This window comes from Perca flavescens, chromosome 6 (assembly GCF_004354835.1).
Source record: "Perca flavescens isolate YP-PL-M2 chromosome 6, PFLA_1.0, whole genome shotgun sequence".
NCBI classification, from domain to species: domain Eukaryota; kingdom Metazoa; phylum Chordata; class Actinopteri; order Perciformes; family Percidae; genus Perca; species Perca flavescens.
Window position 1 is genome coordinate 12,304,317 of NC_041336.1, and position 22,912 is coordinate 12,327,228.

The 22,912-nt window shown below is 40.4% G+C and overlaps 3 protein-coding genes across 5 annotated transcripts; all 3 read left to right on the plus strand.

Moving 5' to 3' along the window:
* On the plus strand, positions 1-11,076 carry si:ch73-95l15.5 (putative leucine-rich repeat-containing protein DDB_G0290503). 3 transcript variants are annotated; one of them, XM_028580417.1, is made up of 11 exons: positions 1-83; positions 1,614-1,841; positions 1,921-2,924; positions 3,139-3,285; positions 5,038-5,115; positions 6,459-6,563; positions 7,052-7,201; positions 7,303-7,458; positions 7,680-7,775; positions 8,701-8,892; positions 10,210-11,076. In XM_028580417.1, the coding sequence occupies exons 2-11, from the start codon at positions 1,670-1,672 to the stop codon at positions 10,312-10,314; spliced, it is 2,205 nt and encodes a 734-aa protein (XP_028436218.1). In that variant the 5' UTR covers positions 1-83; positions 1,614-1,669; the 3' UTR covers positions 10,315-11,076. The 3 variants fall into 3 exon arrangements, with proteins under 3 accessions (XP_028436218.1, XP_028436217.1, XP_028436216.1); XM_028580416.1 differs by lacking the exon at positions 1-83 and adding an exon at positions 87-171; XM_028580415.1 differs by lacking the exon at positions 1-83 and adding an exon at positions 93-327.
* Positions 11,077-12,146: 1,070 nt separating this feature from the next.
* Positions 12,147-19,723, plus strand: tektl1 (tektin like 1). Its single transcript, XM_028580283.1, has 8 exons — positions 12,147-12,636; positions 13,241-13,525; positions 14,130-14,234; positions 14,959-15,109; positions 15,547-15,713; positions 15,833-15,928; positions 16,028-16,141; positions 18,207-19,723. Exons 1-8 carry the CDS (start codon positions 12,343-12,345, stop codon positions 18,432-18,434), a joined length of 1,440 nt encoding a protein of 479 aa, XP_028436084.1. The 5' UTR covers positions 12,147-12,342; the 3' UTR covers positions 18,435-19,723.
* A 125-nt stretch (positions 19,724-19,848) lies between these two features.
* lypc (ly6 domain containing, pigment cell) lies at positions 19,849-22,361 on the plus strand. Its single transcript, XM_028580284.1, has 3 exons — positions 19,849-20,315; positions 21,547-21,666; positions 21,838-22,361. The coding sequence occupies exons 1-3, from the start codon at positions 20,264-20,266 to the stop codon at positions 22,041-22,043; spliced, it is 378 nt and encodes a 125-aa protein (XP_028436085.1). The 5' UTR covers positions 19,849-20,263; the 3' UTR covers positions 22,044-22,361.
* The last annotated feature ends 551 nt before the right edge of the window (positions 22,362-22,912 follow it).

A 22,912-nucleotide genomic window follows, 5' to 3' on the forward strand; every position in this document is an offset into this window, starting at 1 on the left:
CCGGGTCTCCACTCCACCACTGACTGTGTCCCTCCTCCCAGTCAGTGTTTGCACACCTCCTCCGTGTGCTCGCGCTCAAACAGGTATGACCGATGACGCAGGCAAGGTGACACCCACCTCTCTTCCTCTGCTTCTCCGCTGTGGTGCAACGCGGCTCCAGCTCAGCTCCAGGTGGAGGTTTTTATGTCAGAAACTTTACCTTTAACGTTACACTTTACACTTATGTGCGAGAGACTTCGCCGCATTTATGGGGAGACAGTGAAGATTTCTCCATCGCGTGTCGGACTTTAAACTTGTGTCAGCGCCTGAAGCCCGGGGGACTCAAACGTAAGACTTTAAAAACATGGTTTATATTAAAGCTAACTGTGTGTTTTGTGAAGCGTTAAAACTATACTGAAGCAAACTGAGGGCGGTGACTGAATGCTCCCAGTTATATTTATGAAACGCTGCTGCTCCACTTTTACACTCTGACGTTTTACTTTCACGTTGAATCGCTGCAGTTCAGTCGTTAAAAATAGAATCCGATACACGATAGTTGAACTGTTTTCCACTGGATGATGAAGAGTTTCCCTTTGGAAACATGTCGCAAGCTGTTTTGTGTTCTTTCCCGGAAGAAAAAAAAAAAACACCTTTTTAATTGTTGTATTTAAACAGTCAAATGTCGTGGATACTTGTCGTTTTTATGGGTTTAATTCACGGTTTCCGAATGCAGAAAGAATACTTTCATGTTGAATTCATTCGTCAAAATGGTGTTACCTGGTTAAAAGGATTGAAGGGTGTCTCATTTATAAGTAGGGGAAAGGTTCATGGAGAGACTGGGCTACTCCAGCGCGGTGGAGATAGATCTGGCAATGCCAGACTATAGGAGAGACTGGTGGGACTGTGGAAGAGAGACTTTCATTCATCGACAGTCTGACTGAATTCACTGTCCGCGTGGCTCAAGGTCGACGTGTCCCTCCCTGGTGGAAACTACTGTAAACAGCCAGCAGCTGGGAGCAAAAAAAAACAAAAACATCCCTGCATGAAAGACGTCAAACAAAATCCTAAGTCAAAGCACTAGGGAGACACTAAAAATACAGTATGTCAAACTGGGTAGATATAAATGGTTCAATCACACTTTTCCTGACCTGCTTTTTATGTGTAAAAGCGAATGAAATATTTTTCAACTTCTTAATTTTGATTTGGACTCTTGGTTTGACAAAACATGAAGAGATTATGATTTATTGTAAATGCTTTGTCAGACGCTCCCCCCACTGATAACAAGATATTGAGCTTTTAAAATATACCGCATATCATTTGTGTACATGAAGACTGAAACCTTGGGTTGTTAAAACTCCCCATAACAATATTGAGGACATCATGAACCACGATTGGTTAAATTTAAGAATGATTTTAACTTATCAGATTGTTAAATTGAATCTTTTGGGAGGCAAAAACTAACCCACCTAAAGAGAATAAAAAAATAAAAAATAAAAAAAAAACTATACCAAGTTAGCAGCTCTGTAAGGCGCTCACATGCTCAGAATGTCATCTTGTGAACCCTTGTGGGTTCCTGACTCCCAGATTGCTGTAAATGTCTCCTTATTTTAATTTGTTTCTGCTTTCATTCACAGAGAGTTTCTAACATCTATTGGACATCAAAGGGGAAAGCATCAGCCCTCTGTTTGCGATGTCCTCCAGAGGTAAAAATGACTTGTGCAGAATGTGTGGCGGAGCTCTCCAGGGAAACCAACGGCGCTGGCTGTTTGGCGTCCAAAATAAGAAGACTGGTCAGCCTCAGACCCCGACAGAGTCTCTGAGAGGAGGAAGCCTGTCTCGGTCCTCGCAGAGCAGTCCCTGGGGTGAGTCTGGAGCATATAGACATTTAAAAAAAAGTCTTTATTACAGAATCGGAAGTTAACTTACTTTTACTCTTCACAGGCAGCACATTATCTTTGGGTTCCTCTGTGTCTCTCTCCAAGTCCCAGTTGTCCCTTAACTCCCCGTCCAAAGGGCTGGATCTGCTCTCCGTGTTGACTCACATACTGGGGCGGCCTGTCCCACGAGGCAGCGGGCAGGGGGAGTTTGTGTGCGGCAAATGCGTGTGCATCCTCGAGCGGGTATTCAAGTTTGACACGGTGATAGCCAGGGTGAGGGTGCTTTCGTCCGAGAGGCTTCAGAAGCTGACGCAAGAGAGGGACAAGATCAGACAGTGGGTGCGCCAAAGCTACCACCAGAGACACCCGCGGGACTTTCATAGCAGGGGCAGCACCAGCGAGGAGGATGGAGAGATGGGGAAGGACGGCTACAGGGAGATGCTCAAAGAGAACATGGCACTCTCAGAGTACGAGTGCTGGTCTGAGAAGTGGGACACGTGCCCGTATTTTATAAGAACCGGTAAAAGATGCAAAAAGGGCAAAGGATGTGAAGGCTGTGATTCTTTACGGGTATCCGACTCGGATTATGAGTCTGTTTGTGGGGTTCCTCGCCGCTTGCCTTTCCAGCCATTCTCCCCGTTGGCGTTGTCGCGGGACAAATCCCAGAGCATGCCCCTCCACTGGCACAGGATGCCATCCTTCAGTTCCGGCCCGTCCTCACTGGCGGGGTCCACTCTCTCCTTACAAGCATCTTCCCGCACTGAGTCCATTCAGTCTCTGGACTCGCTTGATGGCAATGACCCATTTGACTCACCAGGTGTTCAGTCGGCCAACTTTGTGCTTAAGGAGCTGAGAAATATTGAAGGCAAGCCGGTCAGTTCGCCATCGGGGAGTAGAATCCCAGTACTGGACAGGAAGTACTCAGGAAAAGTTGGAGAGATGGCGTCACCCTCAGTGAACAGGGTGCTGAACTTTGGGAGGGTGGAGAACGGAGTGGAGGGAACGGACGAAGAGGACGGGGATGTCCTATCAGAGCTGAGGGATGAGTTCATGCCTCTTCATCAACAGGCGAGTGTTTTTATTACTGTCGAAGGAGGCCGTTAAAATGTACTGTATGTATTAATAGAAGAACTCTGAACAGACGCTGTGTGTGCTGTAAATATTGACACAGTGTGCTGCAATAGGTAATCCGGGAGCAACGGAGGTCAGTCCAGCAGTCCAACAAGATTAGAACTACACATTTTGTTTTTCACGAAATAATACAACATTTATGTAATCTTAGAGCACAACTGGCCAGGTTCACCACGCGGTCAGGCACCTGCGTGGCCAGCTGGACCAAGCTGTGTCCCATATCAGGACCCTGGAGGCCGAGCTGAAACATGGGAGGAGCAAAACAACTGAAGTCAACGGATCAGAAGACTGGGCCCCTGTATGTATTCAGTTTTTCTCTCTCTCTCTCTCTCTCTCTCTCTCTCTCTCTCTCTCTCTCCCTCCAATCGAGACAATTATATGTTCGGAAAGTATTTTTTTTTTTTTTTATTGATTTATGTTTTGCATTCTTGCCAGCTAGTTAGCATATAGGCTGGAAATGGCGGGCAGCAGTTAGCCTTGCTCTGTCCAAAGGTAACAAAACCTGTCTACCTTTTTTTTTAAAGCTCACTAATTAAGGTGCACAATTTTTCAATTCTGTCTTAAAACATTTAGTCAGGTTCCTGTACATTTGAAATAGGTTTTGCATGCTGTAATCAATCCTCCTGATCGTAGTTATCATATAACGCTTTGTTTTTTTTAATGTTTTATTTAAATTTCTTTTTAAAACTTTCAGCCAGAGTCAGGCTAGCTGCCCAATGTCTTTATGCTAAGCTAAGGTAACCAGCTGGGGGCTCTAGTCTTATTTTTCTTTGTTTCAATCTTCTCATCTAACTAAGGCAAGACAGCGTTTAAGTGTGTTTCCCAAAATGTATTTTTTATAAATATACGAACTATGGGGTTAAAAAACAAATAAGGGTAAAAAAACCAATAAATGTAAAAATCTATTTAATTAAAATCTAATCAAAAAATACAGAAATATAAATGGAAATAAAATAAAGATGTCAGTGAAGTTATGATGTAACACAAAATGTACCCGGTTGTTTTTTGTTTTTTTTACCAGCTGTCATAAGATATGATTGCCTCCTAACCTTTTTTTCTTTTACATAAGAAAAACACGTTTAATAGACAGTGCAAAATCGCAGAGCAGCTCCTGAGTCAAATGTCCCGACAGCTCCAGAAACCACTCTGAATGTTGACTGAGCACAAATACAGCGTAATGAAAGGAATGGAGGGTGGGTGTACTGTGTTTTTTGTGTCTGTTGAAGGGTGTGTCTGCATTTCCTCGTTTACAGGTGTAGATAAAGACAAACACACACACACCACGCACACATCGTGTGTCTCTGGAATCCTCCCCGACCGGTGGATTTTGCCCTGGGCTTAGTAGTCTTATGATGGAGGATATCGTTAAAAAGCATCTCAGTTACTTTGAAGAGCTCACATGACCTGATCTCTGCTCATCATCTAAACACAACGCCCCTTGTTGCGACAGAGTTTAATATTACTAAGAATTACTGTGAAATATGTGGGATTAGCAGCAGGTTTAAACATTAGAAGTGTTCAGTACATCTACAAACAAATCTTTCATCAACAGATTTGTCAGTTTAGCTGTAATTCACAATACATTACTACCTCATTTAAAAGACTGTGAAAGCCACATAAACAACTTTGTTGTAAATTATAGCCTGCTAAGCTATTAACCTTAACCACGTGAAGTACTTATATTGGATAGTTTGTACTGAACCAAATGTGACAGCTGGGACTATAAATGGCGCAAACGTACTACTGAACTGAAGACCATCTGAATCAGTGCTGTACTTGCTGAAGTGCATTTGAACAAAATACATAGTCGATCTGAACTGAACAAAGTGATTTTAAATCGAATCATGGTTTCAGGTTGTCAAATAAGAATATTTGTTGCTTATTTTGGGTCTTACGTTGTAATACATGTAATGAATTTGGGTTTGTTGGACAACACAAGGCGATACTGTGATTGTAAATTATATTTTACTCCGCCGTACTCCAAAATCTTTTTATTAACACAGGTCGACTGTCAAAATGAAATCATCCTTTGTTTTCCTCTTTCCTCCAGTTGCTCCAGAAAGAGGGTGGCAGCTCCCTGCTGCAGAGCCTTGGTCACTCCCTGCACAGCCGGGAGCTTGTGATCCAGGTGAGTGAGGTGATGAGGGGAGACAGGACTTGGTCATGCACACAGCAGTGGGATCTTCTGCTGCTAGAGCTCTGGCTCAAAGCTCCCAGGAATGTTGTTTGTCTTTTGAAGTCACTGTACGCCCTTAAAGCGGCAGTGCCAAAGCTACATTCACTTTGTGCCAGTGACACTGAAGTATGTTTTCTTAAGCTTGGATCATGACTGCTTTTATTTTTAGCAACTTGTTAGGTAAATGATTTACAGCAGGACTTTTATTGGATTGTTGCACTCATCCGATCGCAAGTCAGTCACTGGATGAACGGGGTAGCTATATATGGCTAAAGCAAACAGGACTGTCCTATCAGGAAGCTGACCAGAGAGACTATCTTAACAAAGGGTGCTCAAATGGAATAAAGATTATCAATGAGTAACTGTAAATCAAAATGTTTCACTTTCACTTGTTGGTTCTATATCGTGCCACACTAAGAACTTATTTTATTTGTGAAATACACTTACCCGCTTATTGTGACAAGAGTTGGATGAGAAGAGCAATACCACGTTAAATGTGAAGCCACGGCCGCTTGTTGGCTTAGCTTAGTTTATTTTAGCACAAAGACTGGAACAGGGGGGAAACAGCTAGTCTGGCTTTGTCTTTGCACACAGCCAGACTAGCTGTTTTCCCCTGTCTTTATGCTAAGCTGAGCTAACCAGTTGCTGCATGTAACTTCATATTTCTCTAAATGTCTAACAAATAGCCTACTATTAAAATTTGCAAACCCTCCAGATGTGTTTTTTTCTTCAAACAGGCATGAATCTGGCTGACAAAAAATACAGTATGCTTACATCAAATATAAGCTGTTTATATGCAGTGAACATTGATGAGTTGATGGCAAATGTATGCTTAAAAAAAAAAAAAAGAAGAGAGACCCATGTCCCTTAAATCCTTATATTGCCAGAACAAAATTGTCCGCGACATTTTCAAGAGTTTGGTTTTAATTGTCTTCAGATGAACAAGTCTGAGTCTTGTGATTTTTACAGATTTGAGTTTTAGGTTGAGTACATAAATAATGAATGTGGCTGTCTGTTTGATGAAGCTGTAGATTTATGAATGCACTGCCTGATCTTTGCAGTGGTTCTTATTTGCATGCATATCAGCTTGGCTCTTCCTCTACAGTACATGCACACTTGGCTGGAGTTATTATGCTTCCTTATATTGATTTATGCTGAAATCTTACAACAATCTGCACTTTAATGAGCCATGAATCTTTAAACCCGAGTAAAAACTGCAGTTAAAATGTTTTCCCTATTATATGAGTGTGTTTGCTATTTTGCACTAAGCAGACGGGATGTTTTCTCTCTTCCAGGAGTGTATGGGTCTAATCCGAAGACTGTGTGTGGAGGAGGGAGCAGGGACCGAGCTGGCCAACAAGCTGACTGAGAATCTGAAGGAAACTCAATCTGTCAACAAGGTTAGAGCTGACCCTGTCCTTTCCATCCTGATTATTGACATGCTAAATGTTGGGTCTGCTTATGATGACACACATTACCCACTCACTGAAGCATAGCAGTTATCGGCATGAGCAGACGGTTTTCTGATAGTCCTCACGCTCAATGCTGTCCCTGTCCCTAAGGGCTTTTGTATTAGCAGAGCAGGCCTTGTGATGATGGTTATTTGTTTTTGTTTTTTTTATATCAGGCCTGCAGGAAGTTTAACGAGTCTAGCAGTAGCATGTCAGCAATTTCCTCCAGCTCTGTGGATCATTTTCAGGGGACTATACACTAATGAAAACATAATTATGAATATTATATTCCATTTCTGCCAATAGGTCCTACACACTGGTCCTTGAAATGATTATCAAAATACTACATACACTATGTTTTCTGTTGGTTCATCAACTGTTTTAGCTCTACAGATATATTTAAATTAGACTCACATGAGATGTATTGTGATCTGTAGGCTGTCCTGCAGACTTTGAGATCCGAAGTGAGTGAGAAGGAGAAGAGCATGGAGAAAGAGATCGAGGCACTGAGGAAGGCTGGAAGAGGCCGAGAGAGGGACCTCAACACACTCAACACCGTACTGCAGTGCAACCAGGATATTATCAATGTACACACAAACGCACACATTCTTAACACATTGTGTACAGTTGTACTTTGTCCTATGCACTTGGAGGTTTTATTTAGACCTGCGTTTTGTCCCCACTCCAGGACCTGCGAGTGGCTCTGGAGGAGAAGGAGCGACTGCTGAGGGAGGTGGAGAAAGAGAGGGAGATGTGGAGACAGAGGGACCGGGCCCTCGCTGCTGTCCTGCAGGAGAAGGAGGCTCTGATCCAGGAGCTGGAGAGCGGTCAGAAAGATGTGCAGGTAAAACGATAAAAATAAATGCACAAAAAAAAAGAAAGATGTGCAGGTAATATATGTACACAAAGCTGGTACTTCTGCTGGTAGTGGCATGGCTCCCTCACTTTTCAAAGAGCTATAGAGTGACATAAGTGAAAGCCTTCCACCTTTTAAAGTTGCAGGGCTTTCCTTCTCTCGGTTTTATTAAATGAGGGAAACTGTTACTCACATGTCATTTTCTTCAGGGGTTGGCAGGGGACAGAGAGAGAAACAGTGCCACCTTGTGCAAGGAGGTCACCAAACTCACCACATCCCTGCAGGAATACCAGGACATGGTGCAGGTGAGATATTATACTGTGTTCCATTTACCTTGGAAGCTGGAGCTGGGAATGATGTCCCACCCGAGTTGAATGCGTTCCATTTAACAAGTCGGATTTTCATTGTGGGATTAGCTCTAGCCAGGTCAGCCATTGTTAGAAATACCAGTTGCTTACTACGCATTACGCTGATTTTTGTGCATATCAACAACGTAACAGCATAGTCCACAGATAGAAGGTGAACAGTACTATGTATATGATTAATTTAGTGAGACACAAATAAGACAGAAGTGCTAATAAACTGTATGTTACTACAGCTTTCACTACTGTTGATGATGGATTTTGAGCTCGGGGTAGTGAGAGGTTGTCCAAATTCCCAACTCGGAAATATGAGTTCAAGAGGTGTGTTTCCGACTTTGACCTTGGAAAATTCAACCTCAGAGTACAAATGGAATGCTATATTAGCATGAGGGGAGGATATGAAAGTTTAAAGAGAAAATTTGTAAAACAAAAAGCTGCCTACATGTTCTGAGTTGAGAACTACTTTCCCTTTTTCATCTGCAACTTCTTGAAAACAAAACACTTTTAAACATTTTTTTTTTTTAAACTTAAAGATGCTGTAGGTAGGATTGCGAAGTTAGTTGCTGCCCTAATATGGAGTAGCAAACTAAATATACAATACAGTCATAATGGCGCGATGGCCCTCGGCTGGAATAAAGTACAACATAAAACAAAGGTAGAACAAAAATAACATTTACACTTTGGTTTTTGTGCAGATCAAAGAAATGTTAATAAGCTTTACATGTGCTGGTAGGCAGGTTGTTACCTTAGACCGAGCCAGGCTAGCAGTTTCTCCCCCTGTTTCCAGTCTTTATGCTAGGTTAAGCTAACTGGCACACAAAAACAGCACCACTCAACCTATTTCTTTTTATTTCTTCTTTTTCACCAGAATCAGAAGGAGAGTCACGGTCAGACAGTGTCCTCTCTGACAGATCAACTCAGAGAAACTCGGCAGGAGCTGAAGGCGAAAGAGAAGGAGAAGAAGGAGGCTGAGAGAGCCTGGCAGAACAACAGAGAGGACCGAGAGAGAGAGGAAAGGAAACTGAGAGAGAGTCTGGAGAAGAGAGACAAACTCATAGAGGTGAGTGCAGGAATCTACAGTCTGAGTCTCAATATTCAGTGCGAGCATGTCGACAAGGAACACATCCTGCGCGTTAGTTAAACACCAGTGTTTGTATACTGTAGACCCCAGAGCCATATCAACTCTGAGTGTAAAACTAACTCACATTATCTTCATTGAAAATGGCAAATAGCAGTATTGTAACACACCAAAATGTATGTACAGTATTACAGTATATATTCCACCCCTCAGTCCTTCATGTTTATTTCTCCTCCTTCCAAGCCCCCCAAAAGAAAAAAAAAAGTTTCTTAAAGTGCTCATTATGCTCATTTTCAGATTCATAATTGTATTTAGAGGTTATATCAGAATAGGTTTATATGGTTAATTTTCAAAAAACACCATGTTTTTGTTGTACTGCACATTGCTGCAGCTCCTTTTTCACCCTGAGCTCTCTGTTTTTGCTACAGAGTGAGAAATCTCACTTCTGTTCCATCTTTGTTGGGAGTCGCACATGCGCAGTAGCTAGGTAAAGACTACTAGCCAGTCAGAAGCAGAGTATGAGGGCGGTCCACGCTAGCAGCTAGGCGAGCATTATAACGTGTTACAAAGTGACACACGTTTGTCTCTGAAGTAAACTGGACTACAGTAGAGCTGTTTGGAGCAGTTGGTGAACAGTGTTTTCTGTTGGAGATGGTAAGGCCCTTTGGGGTGGACTTTGGGCTTTTTCACTTTGTAAACCTATAACATGCACATATATATATATATATATATATATATATATATATATATATATATATATATATATATATATATATATATATATATATATATAAAAAAAAAATATATTCCAATAAAGGAAAGGGAGAGAGCCAAAAAGCATAATATGAGCACTTTAAAATGTGTAATAAAATACATTTGATATACATAAAATTTGTAAAATGATATGTAATATCTTCAGAGCTGCAAGGATTAGGCAATTTAAGATGAGTTGATCGACAGAAAATTGATTTGTAACTATTACTTCAAGAATGCAAAAATAAAGGATTCAAACATCTCAAATGTGAGGAACTTCTGTTTCTCTATTTGATTTCCCTGTAAACTTAATCTATTTGGGGTTTGGACTGTTGGTCGGACAAAACGATAAAGAAATCCATAATGACAAAGATCATCAGTTGCAGCCCTAAATATCTCTCTCCACAGAATTATTGCCTAAAGTCACTCCAATAATTATCAGAAAAGGCACATTTTCAAAAATATGTTAAGTGTATGACAATCTGAGCTTCATTATGAATACTTATGATGGTGACTGAGGTCTTATATATATTTTTTTTAATGTAGCAAATCCTGTTGGATGCTGAGGAGCGGGACCATCTGTTCAGAGAGCTGCAGCAGAACCTGCAGAACAAACGTGAACATCTGACCGCCATCAAACACACACTGTGACAGAGGACTACTGTACTGACAAGATGCAAACTAACTGCACAGAGACCGAAGATTACTTTAGCACTTTCTGCATCACCTTTTTGCCTCTTCAGCATATTTATCGTGGTGTACATCACTTATATTTATAGTATTTATCTCTACAATTTTTTAGGTTTGCATTTGCAGACCTGCCTTGTTTTGGTAATATTCCAGAATTACTACTTAACTCTCTGGAGTGAATCAGTAATTTCAGACTTAAGAGAGTCACTTTTTGTGCAGGGAAGAAGAGATGTCAAGTCTAGCTTCTTATAGCTGGATGTTCAATACTTGATTTAAAAATCTCCAGATTACTGTATTTTAGTTTTTAATGTAATGGGTCTAATGGTCAGGCAGTGATTAGATTCCATTTAATGCAGTGGGATTGTTGATGGAAATATTTCTAAATGGTATGATTGTTAGTGGGTCTGAGTAACATTTATGTCCTTTAGGACACGAGCTGGTATGAAATTGCTTTAAATCTGAATTTAACTTTTTTGCTGTCTTTATTTTGTTTGTTTTCACTTTCTCGGTACAGAACTCTCATTTTTTTGTACTTGTGGACAGGAATAGAATTAGGACCAAATATATTTTAAACAGCTTTAATTTTCTGCTTTTTTATGTGTTTCATTTTTGACCTATTCTCAATAATTTTTCAATGTTTACACATCTTGTGTTAGTCAGGGTCTTTATTACTGAAGATATTTTCTTTTATCTCAAGAGAATTAAACACTCTGATCCAAAGTACTTACGTCTACAGATGCTGTTATTTCATTAACTATTATGCATGTTTGGTGATGGCGCTGGTTCCAGAAGTGTTTTTCTACTTTCTGTATTCCCATTTTCTTTAAATGATATATTACATTTCACTTGCCATAGAAACACAACACTCTCTCTGATAATATCATATATAAGATAATATACATATAAGATCATAAAGGTTTATGTTATGACCACCGCTTCTAATTATTTCAACTTTGTTTCTAAGAAATCCTGCACTTATTTTGACGTGAAAGCAACGGATTGGGGGGGAGAGGGAGTGCGACATCTAGTGCCTGAATGATATCAATGTTTTTTTTAGGTACATCCAGTGTAACGGAATTCTAAGCTCTGTGATTGGATGTTTCTTGCCGAAATGCACATTGGGAGTAGTAGTTAACTTCTCCCTCAAAGTTTTTATGTAGCCTACACAGGCTCAGTATTTGAATATAACTAAGGTTATTACTGAGGAAATTGTGCATTTCCCTTTTATGCACATTTTTTACTTCTACTCCACAACATCTCTCATTTGTCTGACAACTTTAGTCACTTTTTCATATACTACCCTTCATGTCCAGTGAAAATAATGTATCTCCAAATTTGGTGATTTAGAATTTTTCTGATGAACTGAAGGTTGTCTTGTATTGGGGTTTAGAAAATAATTTCAATTCTCAAGATAAATCAAGTATTAATAGAGTAAAATATTGCTTGAACATGTTAATGTATAATGTAATGAATATATACAGCATAGCTATGAATAAGACTTTTCAATGCAGGACTTTTACTTCTCTGGTAAAAGTATGTAGGTACATGTATAGGCTACTATGGTATAGATTTCTTACTTAAGGATGGATGTGGATAGGCCACCTAACATGAACATAAAGTTAGTTGTTAATCTTTTGTAGGCTACTGATTCAACCGGGAGAATTTCATGTCGATACAACCTGTAGATTTAGGCCTACTTCAACTCTGTCGATTGTCTACGGGAACATGAACGGGCAGTTGTTTAAAAGCCAGTGTTGAATGACAGTGCCCCCTGCGTTCTTCTCACTGTCCAATCAAATAGCTTTGAGTTTCTAGTTACTTGAGGAACTGTTGCTATGGACCTCATAGGCTACTTCAACAAAGTTTTCGCCCTGGATGCTTCACAGTGGACACATAGCCTTATTAAGGGGGGGGTTATCGTCTTCAGAGAGGTAACAGCTGATGTTAAGTATTGTTTCTTTGTTTTAGGAGGAAAGTGCATGTGAAAGAATGCAGGTCCAGTCGGTGCCCCTCGGCTCTCTCACCATCGGACCGCAGTCTTGGCGCGATGGGACGGTCCGCTCGATCCGGCGGGCGGAGCGCCTGGTACGGCAGACTCGGGCCGGGCGGTCCGGGACTTGCAGCCGGCCCCAGAGCTGCAGCGCAGCCGCCGGTTTCACCCCAAAGAGCACAGACGGCACAGCGGAAACAACCGAAGAGAAGATCACAGGGGAGGAATGCGGAGAGAGTCGTGACTTAATCTGCAAAAATAAGATGTGGAGGCCCCAAACAGCAGGAGCGATGGTGAGAAAACACAGGCGTGCAGAGTGCCGACAGATATGATATAGGCCTAGGCTATTTGCTGACTTTAGGCTAAACCTGAAAACTGATGACAGGGATCACTTCACTGATCTGACAATCACAAGGAACAACATGTAGCCTAGTACAAGTACAAATTTGCAGATTATTCTTCATCACACCGATTAATAAAAACAGCCCCAAAAGCATCTGTCATATGCAAGTTTAAAATCATGATCTAAGTTTTTAACAATTTAGGATGAGGTGAGATGTTTTCAATGGAGCAGTATTCATATTATTTAGGCTACTTAAATACATTTTTTTACCACAGTATAAATTTACATTTACAAAGAAAGGTCTATTTATCTACTTAAGTGTCAAAAGTAAAAGTAGTCATTATATATGAGTATTGAAGTATTTTGTAGAATATATAACATTATTGGGTTATTTTTTATGGATGCATTAACATGTAGGCAACACTTAACTGTAGTCATTGTTAGAGGTGGTTAATTTGAACTAGGCCTACTTACTGTTGGGCAGTGTAGTCCATAACTAATCCTCATTTAGAGGCTGGTCATACGTTTTGTAAACACAATCTTAATTCTTAAAGTTCCAGAGTGGCTCCCAGAGGACATCTGTGGCCCCGTTCCCGCCTACCAGCTTGCGTGAGCAGTGTGCCGGGGCCAGCGTTGCCGTGGCCGGTGAGTACATGCGGAGGGTGCGGGAGGTGGAGAGCCAGCTGCGCAGGCAGGCCGGAAGGGTGACCCAGGAGGGTATCAAGCTGGAGAGGGAGAGGGGTCACCTGGAGAGGATGCTGCGCAGCCTCAGGACTGACCTGACTGTCAACAGGAGGAGCTCGGAGGGGAGGACCAGGAGGCCAGCCATTGCTGAGACGGTAAGTTACTCTCGTCTCTTTGCTCTTATCTTCCCTACACTCGGCTTTGTTCTTTGGGCCATAGTGTGATAAATGCAGTCATATAACCAGACGATACACAAGGAAAACATTGAATCATTTATCGCTTCAGGGCTGCTGTTTTGTTGCGTTCTGACCTCTGGCCTGTGGAGAAGGAACCCCAAAATGAGTTTCTCCACAAAGATCAGCAGTGGTGTTGTACTTGTGCTGTCTGACATATGCACTTTAATTCTCGTTAATCATGCTTGGACTTTTGCCGTCAACCATTTTTTAGATTTGGACTTTTTTATGTTTCTCTAAGGACAGAAGGAACAATAAAATGTAGCTTATCTTTTTTGTTTATTTTCTGCACAGGAAATGTTTAGGGGATTTTGGTTCTCAAACTTTCATAAAATGTTAAAATCCCATGCACCTCACACATTATTAATAAACGTATCTTACTCAAAGTACTGCTATTATGAAATCTTTTTTAAATCCCTTCAATAGTAATCCAACACCAGATGTGGTGTAAGTGATACACCAGATGAATTCATTAAGTTTTGTATTGTGAATTTAATTTGTCAAAGAGAGGTCTGCCCTGTTGCAGGAGAGAGATGGAGCTGATTACTTGTTGTTGTGTGAGAAAAGAGAGCTGGCCGAGTTGAAACACGATCTGGAGGGAGCGCTGAGGAACACACTGACCCAGCTTCAGGTGATTTACAACGTTACTGTTCTGTTTTCAGTCATCAGTTGACACACACACACACACACACACACACACTTTTCCACTTCACCTTTCATGTGATTTACTGGCATGAGTGATGGAAAAAAAACAGCACTGCCAAAGCCTTCACGCACCAATAACCACCACACCATTTCTAATTTTGAACAGAGATCAAATTATGCAAATTCATAGTAAAATCACATAGCATTAGTTCTAATACATACTTGCCAAGACCTATTATGACAGTGTTATTAAGTCTTTCAATAAAGCCCTCTTTATGAGAAAACAGTTCAATAAACAGAGAAAATATAAGTTGAACATTACTTAAAAGAAACAAAGGAACTTGGAATAAATTTTCTACCTGGTAGCCAAACCCTTCTTCAGTTCGAAATGTAGGTAAATTATTAGATGTCTATAGGTTGAACAATCAGAATCCAACAATGATCTCATCAGCTCATGTACTAGAGCGGAAACGATTAGTTGATTAATCAATTATAGTCGAGTGAAAGAAAATTAATTTACATCTGTTGTGATAATTTATTAATCGTTTGAGTAATTCTTTAAAGGAAAAGACGTCCAACGGTTTCCGTTTTTTGACTCGCGTGATTGTGACTTTAACCTGCTTGGGTTTTGGACAAGACATTTAAAGAGGTTACCTTGGGCTTTAGGGATATATATGTGTCCTTTTTCAGTCCCCCTCCGTGTCTTCCAGGCCCTGGGTCAGAGCAGCAGGCAGCTGCTGGACTGTGCCGGTGAGCGGGCTCGTGTCCTGGAGCTGATGCCTCACAGCGGCTCCGCTGGAGGACACGGCAGCGCTGCTCAGACCTTCAACAAAGCAGACCCCATCAGCCCCTTTACACCAGGTACACTCAGGACACAAAGTTCAACTCAATCAATCCCTGCAGGCAAACATGCTGTTGCAGCAGGAAAAGCAGCTCTCAGGGAGAAACTACACAAAGCAACACAAAAGAAATAGTGTAATTTTTACACACATCCAAATATATATATATATATATATATATATATATATATATATATACACACACACACACACATATATATACACACACACACACACACACATATATATATAATATACACATATATATGTCTTGAACATTGAATACATACTGATCATCACTAACCTACAGTACCTTTTAACATTGTCCCTGCTTACACTTACAAAACAAAAAGTTCAGGATATGCAGTAAGGGTGATTTTAGGATGGTCTCTCTAAAAACTCTCTGTTCTTGTCCACCATGAAACAAGTAATCTTTAGATCCCATTTGTCTCTGTGCAGAATGTAAACAGGTTTTAGAGTCGTCCACTTTGACAGTCAACCAGTCACGGCTACTGAGGGAAAAGATCAGACAGATGCTAAACAGTGCCATCACCAGGCAGAAAGATGTTCACCGCACCGTCAATGATGGCCTGGTGAAGAAAATTGCAGAGACAATCAGTCTGCAGGTAGAACAAAAATACAACAACATGCTAAACTTCTTTGAATGCAATGCAATGCAGAAATGCCCTGACATCATTTTGTTTTCAGAATAATAAAAAAAAAAAATGAATTCTGTCTTCTGTAGCAAAACCTGACTTTGATGTCTGCAGCCACCAGGCAGGCAATGTTTCGCAAGCAGAGGGAAATTAACTGTATTCGTCACAGCCACGACAGAGCGCAGGTTAGTTAGTGTGTATGTGGAACAGATTCAGTGAATATTTTGGAGATTCAGAGACAATGTTTACAAGATGATGTTTTACCCGTGTTATTCTGTTTACAGGGTCCAGAGTACAGCGGTGACATACTGTCCAGAGAGAAGCTCAACAGGCCTCTGGTGCAGGTTTACCACAGACACCCAGGGACACAGTTACCTGAGGCTGCTCATCTCATACAGGTGTTTACTGCTTCCAAAATATCTATCCATATATATGCAAACACACTCATAAATGATGGGGACAGAAATTTGGCTACCGCCTTCTTTTTCATACTTCATGAAAGGGTTCTGAGTTGTAACTAATGGCTTTATTAATTCTTATTAGATCAATTATGTTTTATACAATAGATCAGTAATAAACCATTGAATACACCAGAGTAACTTGTCTTTTAATCCTTTAGCTCTTTAATTCATTAGGAGGAACCCTCCAATAGTTTGACAAGTTATTCTCTGGTATAAGAAGCTGCTAAGCATCCTGACCTAAATTCATTAATAAATAACCTATTAAAGCTATAGTGCGTAGTTTCTGTCTCCCCCATGAGGAATTCTAAGTTATGACAACAACACTGTCGGCCTGTCCACATGATACAGCAATCTGTGATCGCGCACGAGCCCCACCCCCACCCCCCCTCTCCTCCATGCAGTTGCTAGTATGCAAGGAGGACACAGAGAATTAAAAAAACATGATGGACTCTTCAGAAGAGGTAATAATCTTCACTTTAGTCTCTGCGCAGGAAAGTCCCCGGATGACACAATCTTCTAAACATAGCCATACTGAGAAATACAGAGAGAGTTGCGTGGAGCTGATAGTCTTAATCAACTTTGTAGCAACTCATTTGGCAATGGTCTTGAATGTAACGGACGTTCATTAATATCAAAAAGTTACACACTAAAACTTTAAAGCAGTATTCATTTTTTCTTTTGGCAACTATGTTCACCAGCTTCCTAACTGTGCTGTGTCCGTCTGCCACTTGTTGTTGAGCAGGTAGTGTATTGTGAGTTTATGTGAGTTATCAGGTGTAGGCTGATTTTAGGCATGAATAAATTCATGATTTGTGCATTACTTCATTCCTTTATATCTTATGAATCATCAAGAATTGACATGAGTTGAATAACCTGTTTTGCTTTGATTATTTGGAATGGTTTTGTATAGGGGTGCAACAGATCACAAAACTCACAGTTGGATCGGATCACGGTTATGAGTCACAAATCGGATCAATTTTCAGATCAGCACAAAAAAAAGGGAGGAATTTAAATGATTTATAAAAATGTGATAAAAATCACTTTTAACAATAACTTCTTTCACCAGAAAATTGCTGTTAAACGACAAAAAAAGATGGTAACAAAGGGTATTTTGCAATAACTCTGAATGCACCACATGTTTTACCAGTTTTAAGTAAACCTTTATTCACGTCTGTGTTGGTTTTTCGACAACAGTAGTGACCAAGTGCTAGCTAGTTTGTGTCTTTTAGCTCATAGCTTTAGCGGCAGACTGTTGTACGTCCCGCTGTTCCTCTACAATACAGTCACACTTTTACACCGTTTAGCTGTCAGCATTTTAAGCGTTTAACCAGGACAATTTCATAGTGGTTGGTGTAAACCGGGATATTTTAACGTCCTTCTTTTAACGTAATTGTTTTCTGGACTGTAACCACGAGCGACATCTTTCACATTACATATAGCTATGTGACCAGTGAGAATATAAAAATATTGATTAGTGCAGCTTTAATTTTCACAACCTGGCAACCTACAACCTTATACAAACGATTTATTAATGATTTATAAAGTGGTATTTAGTTATTTATTAAGTATTTGTAAAAGCTAATAAATAACAAGTTATACATTATAAAGTATGCTGTATTAGAGAGTGGTACCAAAATTTGAAAATGGTCAGTTGACAAACTTTCTGAGGAAAAAGGAAATGTTAGCTTGCACTCGCACCTCTGCAGACAACAATCTGCATGACTAATCTAAACCAAACCAAAACTGGCATTTGTCTCTCTATACCGCTATACACATTATAAAAAGCATTACAGTAAGGGCTGCAGTGACAAAAACATACACTGACCTTAATACAGGGAAGAACAGCTAACAAACAAGGTTCATCCTTCCACTGCTGACAGAAGTTCACACCATATATTTAAAAAAGCACTCAGTGGTTTAACACCAACCTCCCCTTTCGTTGCCTGCTGGGTGTTTCAAACAAACCAACCCAGGCTAAATGCATTTCCTGTATGTCTCTCAGGGCAGTGCAGTGCTGAGGCGATGTCTAATGTCCTCAGAGGGTGAGCTGGCTGGGCTGCAGCGCGCCTGTCTGCGGTTGCTGGACGACCAGCATGGCAAGAGAGTGGCAGCTCAGGTGGACGCAGGTGTCATCCGCATGAGGCGTCAGCAGGTCGACAAGCGAGCCATGCCTTCTGTCCTCCAACAGGGGGCGTGGAGAAGCCAAATCCCCCTATCTTCTATTCAGTAGGGCTGCAGCAAACATGCAAGTAGAGAGAGAGAGAGAGAGAGAGATATAACTGTTGTAAGAACTAGGGTCGTGTGCAAGATGTACTAGTTCCAGATTAGTAAAATGGGATAAGAGCAACAGTATATGGCCAAGACTATATGGACACCCCTGTTCACATACCCTTGTGTAGTTTTGGGCTAGGCCCTCCAGTTATCAAAATCCCCCATGCACAAGGTCAAATCCATAAAAAAAATGGCCTGCACAGAGCTCTGAAATCCACCCCATCCAACACATTTGGAATGAGTTGGAATGCCGACTGTGATATAGGCCTGTGTTGGACCTTTCTTATGCTCTTGTGGCCGAATGGGCAAAATCCCTGCAACCAGGTTCCAAAATCTAGTGGAAAGCGTTCCCAGAAGTGTGAAGGCTGTTATAGCAATAGATAAATGACCATGGTTTTAGAATGCAATCTGCAACCACCACATTTGGGTGTAATTCTCAGGTGTCCCCATATGTTTGGCCAAATGGTGTATGTTCCTGCACTGAGCTACACAAATGGAGTTGGACCTTTTCTCTTATTTCCCTTTGTGCAGTAACATTTCAAACACTGAAATGTAATTGAAGTTGAAGTGTTACAAGTTACAAAACAACATGTGAGACTCTGCTGTTGACGTTACACTTCTTGGTCGGAAAGAAGCACAACCAAATTTTGAGTGTTTGTCCCAGGTAACTTAAGAACGCTGTGGTAAAGTATTAATAAATTTTTTTTTTTAAATCACTTTTGATGGCCTGTATTTTCATTTGACTGATATATCTTTCTGATGCAGCATACGTCAGCCAACTCTATTTCAGTTAAAAGAAAATAGAGATTTTATTTGCCGTAAACATTTCATTGTGGTCTAATTCGGTGATCTTTACTGCAATAAAACATAAGCATGATAGGAACAATGGCCTTTTATACAACTGAAAATAGAAACAGAAAAAGAGTTTAGTAGTGTCTAATGTGATCATCTTATCTAACAAGATTATCAGATGTATCACTGAAAACCATTTATTTACTCATTAAACTAAAGTATTAGTTTGTTTTAAGATTTAAACTGATAATGCCCACTTTTGTGAAACAAAGATGCTTCAAAGACCTGTGAATTTAACATATTTTCCATCAAGTTAAAAACTGTGGCACTGCTCCTACATCCTGCTCAGATTTCTAGTCATGGGACTGCAGGTCACTTGACAGCACTTCTACCAAACTTAACGGCTTTCATTAAGAAATAAGACATGATTTAATAAACTTGCCCTGTTTTACCTTAGTACACTCCATGTCTTGTAATTCTCTTAAAAAAGTGGACATAAAATGACCCTTTAGAATAAAAGATAGACATAACACATCATAAGATAAAATTAAATCTTATAGGCTTTTTCCTAAACTAGAGGGTAGTTTCTTCACAAAGCCCTATTGACGGTCTTAAATCTGAATGGGGCTATTCGCTGCCTGAGAGTGAACCCGGGCGGCGCTGCAAAGTCATGGCTACCACTGGGAAGCTAACAGCCTAATTGAATCATAAGTATTGGGGTGGAGATGCTTGGAGTTAACGAACACAATATCAAGAGAAACCAGAAGAGATTTACGTTCAGATCTCTGCAGCTGGGCCGACTGAGGAAGCAGAAAAAGCCTGGATAAAGCTGATCGGAAACTGACTTTAAGTCATAAAGACGGAGACTCCAACCGGTTTCTTGTGTTTAAAGATCAAGATAGCTGGTTTGTTCAAGAAAATAACAAGAAAAAGACAGAGAGCTGAAGAATCAAGTTGCAAGCATATTTTCTCCCTGTAAGACAGAAAGAGTCAGTAATGTCGAAGCTGGTTTGCTTTCTGCTTCTCCTTTGTTTACTTCCAGCTGTGGGTAAGTGAACATCACACAAGTGTCTGTGTTTATGTGTTTGCTTGTGTGTATGAATGCACAAAACATGCATGCTTGCACAAAACATGCATGCTATTGCCAAAAGAAATAGTTTACGATTATATACTTTATTGATTAATCTGTCAATTATTTTCCTGATTAACAGTGTGTTCTATAAAACATTGAAGAAAAAAAAAATAATGAAAATTGCACATTACAGTTTCCCATAGCCAAAGGAGACGTCTTCAAACGTCTTGTTTTTTCCGACTAACAGACAGAAAGCCATAGACATTGAACTCACTATAATATAAGACAAGGAAAAGGAAAACCAGCAAATCGTCACATTTGAGAAGCTGAAACCAGCAAATGTTTGGTATGTTGGCTTAGCAGCAAGGAGGTTCCGGGTGTGCATGTTCTCCACAGGTCCGCGTGGGTTTCCTCCAACAACAAAAACATGTAGGGCAACACTTTACTTGAAGGTGTCTACATAAGAGTGACATGACACTGTCATGAGCACATACACACACATATGAACCATAACCCTAACCATAACTTGTCATGCCAAAAACCGAATGACACTTACTAAAAGAAGCGTTATGTTATAAACGTTTGACTTGACATGACTCGTTTATGTTTATGACACGTTCATGACAGTGTCATGTCACTCTTATGTAGATACCTTCAAGTAAAGTGTAACCACATGAAGATTTGGTTCTCCAGTCAGTGCCCTTGATCAAGGCACAGGCTCAGATCTGGAGTTGGTCCCCAGGCGCTGTAAGTGGCTGCCCACTGCTCCCTTCAGGGATATGGGTTAAAGTGCAGAGAATGAATTTTGCTACATGTATGTGACAATAAGGTACCTTTACCTACCTTTAAAACATTACGCAAGCAATTGATTATTTGAAATTGATTATCAAAATAGTTTAAGCCAATTAATCAACTGTTACAGCTTAAGTTTATATACATTTTATATCAACAATAATGCCTCTGTTACATACATGTCATTATATACAGTATATGTTAATTTATTTATTTCCATAGTAACAATATCCAATCACAGCAGCAATTTTTTAGCTCATGTGTATGAGGATTACATTCAAAGCAATGGATGGTACAGCTTCTGTCCTTTTCATCATGTTTTGGAACATAATCATGATATCACTCCAGCTCCTCTGCACAACTAAATGCTCTTCAGATTTTTTGGGGGTTTTAACGAACATGTCTGTCCTTCCAGTTCCCCTCTTTTGTTACACCTGTGTATTCCCCACCATCTCACCTCTGGACTGCATCAGATTCCCTCTCAAGTGTCCACCCGGGCAGGTCTGTCTGTCCAGCAGAGCTGTGGGCAAGAAAGGTGAGAAGAGGGTGCCTCAAGTCACTGAACAAAATGTAAATGAATCAAAACCGAGAAGAAGAACTGAAAAAGGCAGCACAGAGGGAGATGTGTCAGTGTGGTTTATTCCGAGTGTGTGTCCGTGAGTCTCTCCCAAACTGACGTGTCTAATGAACTCATGATTTTTTTTAGGAGACTTCCGTGTGGTGTTGTATGAGAAGAGCTGCATCCTGCCCTCCCTATGTGGGGTCACGGGTGAAAAACACACCATGGGACTCAACTTCACCTTCACCAATGAATGCTGCAACACACACCTGTGCAATGGAGCTGTGACACCTGCTACCCCCTACTGGACTGGCCCAATAGTCACGCTTCTTATTTCATACTCCGTTTGGTGAATCGATACTTTTAAATAAACGTGGAAGAGAACTTGTTTAACACATATGAAGCAAATATGCCTTTTCTGCCCTCTAAAATGAAATGACATTGTACTCCACTTCCTTTAAGTAACTGTGCACTAATCTGTGCTAAACTAAGGTTTGCTTACCCATGTCTGTGAGATGGAAAAACAATAGGTTTGCCTAATTATTGCTAACATCTTAGACATGCCTTTCAGGTTGCAGAGCTATTTTTGGAGTGGATAGATATTAATTTCGATATGTTTAAACATACAGTATGTAAAATTACAAAAGTTACAGGGCAATGCATCAAAATAGATTCATAACAAACAAGGTTTATTTCAACTGATGGTCGTATTGGACTAGTACAACATGAATAAATAAATAAATAAGGACCATGTCTACAGAATAGGACATGTTTCACTGGTTGTACAGTATATAAAGAGAACAGGACACAACTTTTCTTTTGCTTCTCTGATTTGTTTCGTTTTGTTGTCTCTATCATTTTCTTCACTTACACTGTCACTCTGTCGAAATATGCAAACACGTGGTACGCTCTATAGGGTTTGTCACGTAGTGGACCCCTTTGCTGACGTGCACTAACATGTGCAAGTGGCACGGTAGCCGGCCAGTGAAACATTATCATTATAGTGTTTCGAGCCGCCTCTAAATCAAACACAACTAAGCCACACAGCCAACGGACGGGACGCACCGCTCCACAAAATAATATATTATAGAATATATATATTTATATACTGTCGATATATTGCGATGACGATATTCAGTCGATACATCTTGCACCCCTAGTGCACATACAGAGTAGGCAGTGGAAGTCGTAGCAGAATTCAGTGTAAGGAAACAGCATTACA

What these genes read in the sequence shown, in the direction of transcription:
- lypc (XM_028580284.1), top strand. Translation starts at nt 20,264, where the DNA reads ATGTCGAAGCTGGTTTGCTTTCTGCTTCTCCTTTGTTTACTTCCAGCT. An exon ending in TTGTTTACTTCCAGCTGTGG is followed by an intron (nt 20,316 to 21,546) that starts GTAAGTGAACAT and finishes CTGTCCTTCCAG; the next exon opens with TTCCCCTCTTTTGTTACACC. An exon ending in CAGAGCTGTGGGCAAGAAAG is followed by an intron (nt 21,667 to 21,837) that starts GTGAGAAGAGGG and finishes GATTTTTTTTAG; the next exon opens with GAGACTTCCGTGTGGTGTTG.
- tektl1 (XM_028580283.1), top strand. Translation starts at nt 12,343, where the DNA reads ATGCAGGTCCAGTCGGTGCCCCTCGGCTCTCTCACCATCGGACCGCAG. An exon ending in CAGAGACAATCAGTCTGCAG is followed by an intron (nt 15,714 to 15,832) that starts GTAGAACAAAAA and finishes TGTCTTCTGTAG; the next exon opens with CAAAACCTGACTTTGATGTC. An exon ending in AGGCTGCTCATCTCATACAG is followed by an intron (nt 16,142 to 18,206) that starts GTGTTTACTGCT and finishes TATGTCTCTCAG; the next exon opens with GGCAGTGCAGTGCTGAGGCG.
- si:ch73-95l15.5 (XM_028580417.1), top strand. Translation starts at nt 1,670, where the DNA reads ATGTCCTCCAGAGGTAAAAATGACTTGTGCAGAATGTGTGGCGGAGCT. An exon ending in GCAACCAGGATATTATCAAT is followed by an intron (nt 7,202 to 7,302) that starts GTACACACAAAC and finishes TCCCCACTCCAG; the next exon opens with GACCTGCGAGTGGCTCTGGA. An exon ending in GCGGTCAGAAAGATGTGCAG is followed by an intron (nt 7,459 to 7,679) that starts GTAAAACGATAA and finishes CATTTTCTTCAG; the next exon opens with GGGTTGGCAGGGGACAGAGA.